The sequence below is a fragment of the Populus nigra genome, chromosome 7, assembly GCF_951802175.1.
Source record: "Populus nigra chromosome 7, ddPopNigr1.1, whole genome shotgun sequence".
Taxonomy (NCBI): Eukaryota; Viridiplantae; Streptophyta; class Magnoliopsida; order Malpighiales; family Salicaceae; genus Populus; species Populus nigra.
This window is the reverse complement of record NC_084858.1, coordinates 3,251,255-3,260,297: the sequence shown is the minus strand read 5'-3', so window position 1 is coordinate 3,260,297 and position 9,043 is coordinate 3,251,255. Positions and strand designations below refer to the sequence as shown.

Sequence of the window (9,043 nt, the reverse complement as noted above, 5' to 3'; positions counted from 1 at the left end):
TGTCAAAATCATCTCCTAATAGTGATCCTCCTGAAGAGGCATCTCTTGAAGAGATACAGGTACTAGAAATAATGAGATCTCCATAAACTATGTTCACAAAAAAGAAATTTTGGATTGAAATAAAATTTTCATAAATGACGTGTTTGCATTTAAGGTTTCTTTTGGCATCACCAGAAGTGATAATGAAATTGAACCACAAACTATCAAAGAATATCGACATAGAAATAATTGGTCAAAGTGGAAAGAAGCAATCCAAACAGAGTTAAACTCACTTGTAAAACATGAAGTATTTGGACATGAAGTTCATACACCTAAAGGAATTATGCTAAGTGGGTTTTCGTTAAAAAATGAAATGAGTACAATAAAATTGTTCTATACAAGGCACGACTTGTTGCACAAGGTTTCTCACAAAAACTTGGCATTGATTATGAGGAAACTTATTCTCTAGTTATGGATGCAATCACTTTTAGATTTTTTATTGATTTAGTAGTCTCAGAAACTCTAGATATGCTTTTAATAGATGTAGTTACAGCATATCTATATAGATCATTAGATAAAGATATCCATATGAAAATCCCTGAAGGATTCAAAATGCCTGAAGTCTTTATGATAAAGCCAAAAGTATTTATTCTATTAAATACAAAAATCTTTATACGGGTTAAAGCAATTTGGTTGAATGTGGTATAATTGTCTTAATGAATACCTCATAAAAAAAGGGTTTGAAAATAATAAGATTTGCCCATGTATTTTTATTAAGAAAACCACACCTGAATTTGCTATTGTTGCAGTATATGTTGATAATTTAAATCTTGTTGGTACTCTAGAAAAGCTTATAAAAACTGCAACCTATTTGAAAGATGAATTTGAAATGAAAGTTCTCGAAATAAAAATTTTTATCTTGGTTTACAGATTGAACATCTTTCAAATGGAATAGTTGTTCATCAATCAACATATACAAAAAAGGTCCTAAAGCACTTTTACATGGACACTACTCATCCTTTGAGTACATATATGGTTGTTTGATCACTTGATGCGAAGAACCTTTTTCAACTATTAGAAAAGGATGAAGAAATTCTTGGTCCAAGAGTACCATATCTTAGTGCTATTAGAGCACTCATATATCTTACAAATTGTATAATACCAGATATAGCTTTTGCAATCAATTTATTGGCAAGATACAGTTTCACTCCCACAAAAAGATATTGGAATGGGATCAAACATATACTTCGTTATCTCTATGGAACAACTAAAATTGGATTATTTTAGAGTAGATCAAAAATTCACAATTAATTGGATATGAAGATACAGGTTATCTCTCTAATCCCCATAAAAGGAGATCACAAACAAGTTATCTATTTACCTATGAAGGTACTGCAATTTCTTGGAGATCTGTCAAACAAACATTAGTGACTACTTCATCAAATCATTCAGAAATTATTGCAATCCATTAAGCAAGTCAAGAATATATATGACTAAGATCAATTATCCAGCACATAAAAAAAAATATGGATTGTTAACCATTGAAGATAGTCCCATAATATTGTTTGAAGATAATGCTGCATGCATCACTCAACTTAGAGGAGACTATATTAAAGGAGATAAAACAAAACATATCTCACCAAAGTTCTTTTATACTCACGAGCTTTAACAGAAGGGAAAATTGATATCAATCAAATCATGTCAAGTGATAATTTAGTAGACTTATTTACGAAGTCTTTACCAGCCTCAACTTTCAAAAAGCTTGTCCATAATATTGGAATGTGTCATCTTAAATATTTATCATTAAACATGTACTTTTGAGGTGAGATTAATGCAAATTGTACTCCTTTTTCTTTGCAAGGTTTTAATGAGGTAATTTGGTTTTTTTTTTAAATCCTGAAGTATTCAAATATGGATCTTGAAGTGTCTATATTAAACCTTCTATTGAATTCTAAAGTATTTAGAAATCACACAAAAATATCATACTGTTTTTCCTTCGTTTAGGTTTTTTCCCATTGAATTCTGAAGGTTTTTTTTCTATTGGGTTTTTCTTTGCAAGGTTTTAATGAGACACATTTTTAGTAAATTATCATTCAAGGGAAAGTGTTATAAAATCTATAATTATATACATTTAATACCCATTAGAATCTTTTAGACTTCATGACTTTTGAGTTTAGTCTCTTAGTTTTCCATGACACTTGTATTTCCTAGTATTCTTTAATGTTCTCATTTCTTCTCCTGTAAATAGATTATTTATCTTGTATTCTAAGGATTGAAAAATATATATAAGAAAAGGTATGGATTTCTGTTTTAATTTTTATTCTGAATATACATGGTTTTACTTGTTTTTTATTTTTTTTAACAAAGTCAAAATTAAAGGCAATCAAATTATTCCTTTTATTCTATTCTAATAAAAAAAAAAGAACAACGTATTTCTATAAGATGTAGCAATTGTTTTAAGATCCCGATTTGAAGGTTAACCCATGATTTTCGTGACTCAGAGCTTAGGCCAAGAAGGTTTTCAATAAAAATTGAGGGAGAATTGACCGAATCAAAAATCTAGGTTGACCCGAGACTCGATCAAAATATGTTGACTTTTTTTTTATTTTGTTCAAATGATGTCATTTTTACTTTTTATAAAATTAAAAAAATTGAGTTAACCCGAATTAATTCATCACCTGACCCGAAACCTGAGACTTGTCGTAGATTAAAAGGTTGAGTTTAAAAACTATGGTTATAGCTGCTAATGCAATGGCTAGAAAATGATGGGAATCTTGTTTTGGTAAGAATTCGTATGCTATGGAAATTTGAACTAGCTGTGGAGCATTCTCTATCTGTAAATGTAGGTAAACATAATTGAATCTGGTTTGATTAGGAAATCGAAGGTACTTATCAATTTCTTTTTGAGAGAGTAGTACGTCCTGTAAACACACCATTTTTATTTGAACATAGGTGACAAAAGAAAAGGTAAATCAGGATTCTTGAAAAATGTCAAGCTTCCAAGTTCCAGGAGAATTAGTAGAGACAATAACTCAAGAACATCAATAGCCATAATCTACAATTTATTAATGGAGCTGTCTGACTTATTGAATGTTGGAAACTGATTGTGGTCTGGCTTTAATTGCTGTTAGTGTAGTTCTCAATTTGCAAGGATATCACAGTCTGGGATTGATCCATGGGAGGACTTGCATTCTTGCAGAAAGATTGTGATGATTCGCCTAACAAGTAGTCTGTTTCCTCGCTATTTTGCTGAGCCAATGATTTCTGATGAAGAGCTTTCAGCTTAGCTAGCTCATCGGACACTTCCTTCATGGTTGGCCGGTTTACTCCCATGCTATTGAGACATCCTTTTGCAAGCTCAGCTACAGCTTCTATCTCATCAATTTCACCTTCATCAGCTGTCTGGAAATCCAAAATTTTGAAGAGATGATTATTTTCCAGTGCTGAGATGAAGTGTTGAATAACGTTCCGTTTCTCTCCAGACTTGGAAATGGAGTTTGGCATCTCTCCAGTGAGAAGCTCCACAAGAACTACCCCAAAGCTATAGACATCACTTTGAACGGTTAAAATACCCGTCATAAGATACTCAGGATCCAGGTAGCCTAGAGTCCCTTGTATTTTTGTAGCTAAGATATTGGTTTGGCCAGGAGACATCAGCACCGAAGCTCCAAAATCTGCTACTTTTGCTGTGGAATTATTGTCTAGAAGTATGTTCACTGACTTGACATCTCCATGAATAACTGGAGGGTCTGCCAGAGAGTGCAAATAATCAAGCGCAAGCGCAGCCTCCGATGCTACCCTCAAACGATTGGTCCAGGAAGCCAATATCCGGGAACCTTTGTCGTGGATGTGCTTGGAAAGAGTTCCATTTGAGATGAACTCATAGACCAGTAATGGAACTTTGGTCTCTAAACACAGGCCCAAGAGCTTTACCACATTCTTGTGATTGACCTGTGAAACAATGCTCATTTCCTTTTGAAATTCCTCATTCATCTGAGCTTTGTCCACCCCTTTGGACTTCTTGACAGCAACCACTGTATTATCTGTTAAAACTCCACTGTAAACAGAACCAAAACCACCCTCCCCTAGTTTCCGATCATCAGCATAATTGTTGGTTGCCTTTGCCAGCTCTGCCTCGCTGAAAATCCTAACTCGTTGATTCTTTAAAATTTTCCCCCCGTTCTCTTGGAAGTTCTTCTCCTTTATTCTTTTCGTGCAGATCATGTAGAGTAGCAGACAAATAACCACAAGGAAAATGCTTGCGCCAACAGCTGCAAGCAAATGTCAAAGAAGGACGTTACTTTCAAAATCAAACCAAGGGAAAATATTTATTTACTAACTTTTTGCTATTGTAAGTGATCGAAAGCCTCCATATGAGCTTCGTTAATCCAACTAAATTCGTGATGTTTTATTTTTTAATTTATTTTGATCCCTCGAACTATCAAGTCAAGTTAAAATCAAGGCTTTGTTAGCCTTCCGATCAAAAGCTACCTCAAATGTCGTGGTCTCCTCAACACCAATAGCAGCCAGAAGTAGAAGAAAGGAAGCAAAGCTAAAACAATTGATTGAAGAACAAGAGAGAGAGAGAGAGAGAGAGAGAGAGAGAGAGAGAGAGAGAGAACCATTAATTTATAAAAATAATTAAGTTTAACCCCTTTTTATTTATTTTTTGTTTGCAAATCATGTGATTCCACGTGTCTCATTTAAGTAATTTTTTAGAAGGCACCTTATGATCATGAAAACCGTGTACACTATATATAAACTCTGTATGCTTTATATAACTTTCATAAATTAATAACTCTTATTAAATAATATTTTTGTTTAATCCCAACTTAAATTTGAAGTTTAAACAATATATCTTAATTAATTAATTAATTTTTATGGTTTGAAAAGATATTAATTTATAATGGTTCAATTGTAGTTTAAAAAATCAGTATTAAAAAATCAAAAAGTTCAGACCTTTTTTATTACTAATTGACGGCCTTGCGGATTTTTTCATATTAGAACCAAGGGATTCATGAATAGTCACTGTACCAAGCCCGTGCTTTGATGTTGAGCTGAATTATTTTTTATATATAAAAAATAATATTTAAGTATAATAAGTTTATTTTAAAAAAATATATATATATAACTTGGACTATATACTCAACTAAAATAAATAAACTAATTTTAATTTAATTAAATGAAAAAAAATCGATAATAAATCAATCAACATCCCATTAAATATAAAAACATAAAATAATATAAAAAATTAGCCGAATTTCTATACTTACAAGAGAATGCAAAGAAAGCTAATTACCTGCAATAATTGTGATGATACCAACTCCTTTACAACCTGTTTTACCATCACCGTACTTGCCACGTGGACATCGACACTTGTAGTCTCCAATCACATTCTCGCAAGTACCTTCTTCACAAGGGTTTTTTCCTCCACCCTTGCATTCATCCATATCTATTGTAAATGTTAAAAATATTAGTGGAAAAAATAAATTTCAACGTACTTGATGAACACCGCACTGACAATTAACCACATGGAACAAGATAAGCATAATTACTAGTAATTAAAGCCTAAAGAAGAGAAATAATCAGTTTACCTTGGCAGCCATCTGGGAGATAAGGGTTTCCTTCGAACCCTTTGTCGCATAAGCAACGATATCCTTGATTCTCAGAGTCAGTGCAATTTGCATTTGTGCCACAAGCATACGCACTTTGATTAGCTTTGGCCTGTTCGCACGTCTTATTTTCAACTACCCATTCAATCACAACATCTGTTGTATATGCATCTTTATCATATTTTGGCTTGCGAGAGAGCCGCCAATCTGAAAGCTTCAAGGAGCTTCTCTCCACTAAAAAGGCAAATCCACAAGGATTGAAGTCCGAAACATTCGCGTGGTTGTTATAACTGAAAGTTGAAATGTTAAGTGACTTGAGGCCCTTGGGAATCGAGGTTTGGCAGCATCCAGAACCTGAGCAAGGATTTCCATCTGACATGTTCACATATTCTGTGCATATGGAGAGACATGCAGCTCCGTATGTACGATCTTTGTTGGTGACCTGGGCAAAGGTATCACAACCAATAGCTGTGAATACATTTCGGGTATCTGAGAACATGAAGGGGCCTGATCCAAGTCTGATACGCTGAGAGAATATATCTGTTATGTTCCCTGTTTCGTTATAGCAGTCAAATGCTGCCTCAATGCCCACAGTGACTGTGCCCTCCAGCACTGATATTTTGCGAGCAGGCATGTTTCTTCCAAAAAACAGTTCAGGATGACCATCAGCGCCTGAAGTGCAGTTTAGAAAGAAGGGCCTATTCATGGCACAGCTTTGTTCTCCAATCCCAAAGGGGTAAGGAACTCTAACATCCCCACACTTATCTTGGCAGCCAGGTTTTACATCTGGGCTTGCTGTTGATGCTGCAGCTGGACACGATAATAGCGACATCATCAGCAAAAACACCCACATGACTATGCACCTCCCAACTTAATAAGTAGCAATTGACCCCTAGAAGATTTGTATAAAGAAGTTCCAAACTAACTCTCTCCCGTCCCCCGCTAACTTCTGCAACTTCTTTTCTTGTAGAGGACATATATATATATATAAGCTAATTAACACGGACCAATAAAACAATTGTTAACACGACCAAGTCCAAGACTACAGGGTCGATAGACTCTTGAGAGTCCCTTCCTAGATCTTTCTTTTCAGTTTTTATTTTTCAAAGCAAGAAAAATATACATGTAGAAGACTCCTAGCTAGTAGGTGAGCTTGAGGGGCTCACTATAATTGCAAGGTAAGGTCAATCATGAATGTGAAAGCTATCGCAGTTGGCATGCAAAGTCTTTGGCTGCATTGCCTGGTTAATTCCCTCCCAAATGTTTACTTTTCCTTCGTAATTTCTCATGTGGAAACTGAAGAGAGATGTTTTAGCTCATAATCAGTTAAAACTTTCATTCACTTTAGATTTTGTTCATTAATTAATTGTTAATTGACTTCATTTGGTTATTTTTTAAATGGTTATTTGTTAATTGACTTCATTTGGTTATTTGTCAAAGTCCATTTATTTGACGATCAATTATATCTAAATCTTTCTTTCAATGTTTTCACTCTCTTCGTATTGGAGTTTTATTAATCTTAAGAAATTATTTAGCTGCTGATCGAAGATATGATGAGAGAGTTAAAAATCAAGAAATCATTGAATGAAGGAGCTATTACAAAATAGAGGTACCTGGCTGGGAAGAAGTCACATAACATTGACCAAATCAAAGTCTACAATTACTACTACATGTGTAGACAACCCCAATGAAGCCAAATCACAGCCACCAACCTCGACGTTGGGGGTACTCAGAGTAATAATTAATGATTAAGGGGATTTGTTTTTTTTTAATTCATATTTTAAAATTAATATTTAATAGAATTTGATTTTCTAATTAAATACATTAATTTAATAATTATATTAAGTATGTATTCTTAAAATTATTAAAAAAAAACTTAATCTCAAGTAACTTTGAAACTAATTAAAGATACATTGATTGCCTAAATTCTAGAAATCCCTATTAAGATTCTCATTCACTTTATTCCAATTCAAGATGAATTTTTTTAAAATAAATTATCCTAGTTCCTTTTTTTATATAGAAGTTATATACCAACCCATCATTTTTTCTTTTTGTTTTGCCTATCTTTAGTTCAATTTATGACTAGTTAAATACGACCGGGTTAATGGAGCCCTGAGAGTCCTTCCTGCATCTTTCTTTTTAGTTTTTTTTTTTTTTTTAGGAATGCAAACAAAATATTTGCAGAAAATTCATAGTACTAAAACAATCCAATATCTTAATGACAAGTGGTTGGATTTGAGCTCCCCGCCCATGTCTTTCATTATAATTGCAAGGTGGGTTAGTGATGAAGGTGAAGCTATCGTATGCAAAGTTTATGGGTGTTATTTTCTATAATTTAAAACGTTTTTTATTTTAAAATATATTAAAATAATATATTTTTAAAAAAATTATTTTTAATAAACATCAAAATAATCTAAAAATATATAAAAAATTAAATTTTAGCAAAATCATAGCTAAACCATGTAGCCAAACAGGCTCGTAATTTCCTTACAAATATATAATTTTCCTTTGTAATTTCTCAAGTAGAAAGTGAGGAGAGATGTTTAAGCTATGTATGTTAATTACATAATCTATTAAAACTTTGACTTCATATTTTTCATTAATTACATTAATTATTTGTTGATCGACTTCATTTGTTTATTTTGCAAATCCTTTTATTTGATGAATTATATGTAAATCAATCAATGTTTTCATACTTTTCATATTAGCTAATTCAGCTTGATTTCTACAAAAGAGCTGCACACACACGCGCGCGCGCGCGCGCGCGCACTCATGGGAAAGGCTTGCGTTGTTGCCGAAAGATTGTGATGATTCGCCAAATAAGTGATTTCTGATGAAGGGCTTTCAGCTTAGCAAGCTTATCACATACTTCCTTCGTGGTTGGGCGGTTTACTACCATGCATGCTAGCTATTTAGACATTCACAAGAAAAGAAATTTTCAATGTAAAAAAAATATTAAGGTAAAAAAACCTAATTATAAAAACGTAAATAGAACGAATCTAAGTTTGTTTAGATTATCAAACAACCTAATTATAATCTAATAAAAGAAAAATTACAAAAAATAACAAAGCAAAACTCAAAGGAAAAAACATAAGCTTTAAAAAAAATACTAAGCAAACTCAGTTGAACTTTCTAAATCTAATGTAATTTCTAAAATTAACCCACAACTCACTAAATTCTAGATTCAAATTCAATAAAGAACCTTAACTCTTAGTCAATTTAATTTTATACGAATCGTTGAAAAATATTAATAATAAAACTTGTTAAAACAAAAAAGAATAACAACATATTGAATGAAGATAAGATTTGAGAGAACAAAACCCAAGGAAGATAAAATTTGAAAAAAAAAATGATTCCATACAAAATAAATAGTAATTAAAATAATAAGGACCAAATTTGAAAGATTAAAAAATCATAGGAGGTGAAATTAAAAAATATTTGTAATTTGATAG

At 32.5% G+C, this 9,043-nt stretch overlaps 1 protein-coding gene across 1 annotated transcript; it reads right to left on the bottom strand.

Annotated features, from left to right (window-relative positions):
• Window positions 1-2,894: 2,894 nt before the first annotated feature.
• Window positions 2,895-6,576, bottom strand: LOC133698937 (wall-associated receptor kinase 2-like). Its single transcript, XM_062122050.1, has 3 exons — window positions 5,574-6,576; window positions 5,279-5,431; window positions 2,895-4,250 (listed from the first exon to the last, which is right to left on the bottom strand). Exons 1-3 carry the CDS (start codon window positions 6,442-6,444, stop codon window positions 3,097-3,099), a joined length of 2,178 nt encoding a protein of 725 aa, XP_061978034.1. The 5' UTR covers window positions 6,445-6,576; the 3' UTR covers window positions 2,895-3,096.
• Between the last annotated feature and the right edge of the window lie 2,467 nt (window positions 6,577-9,043).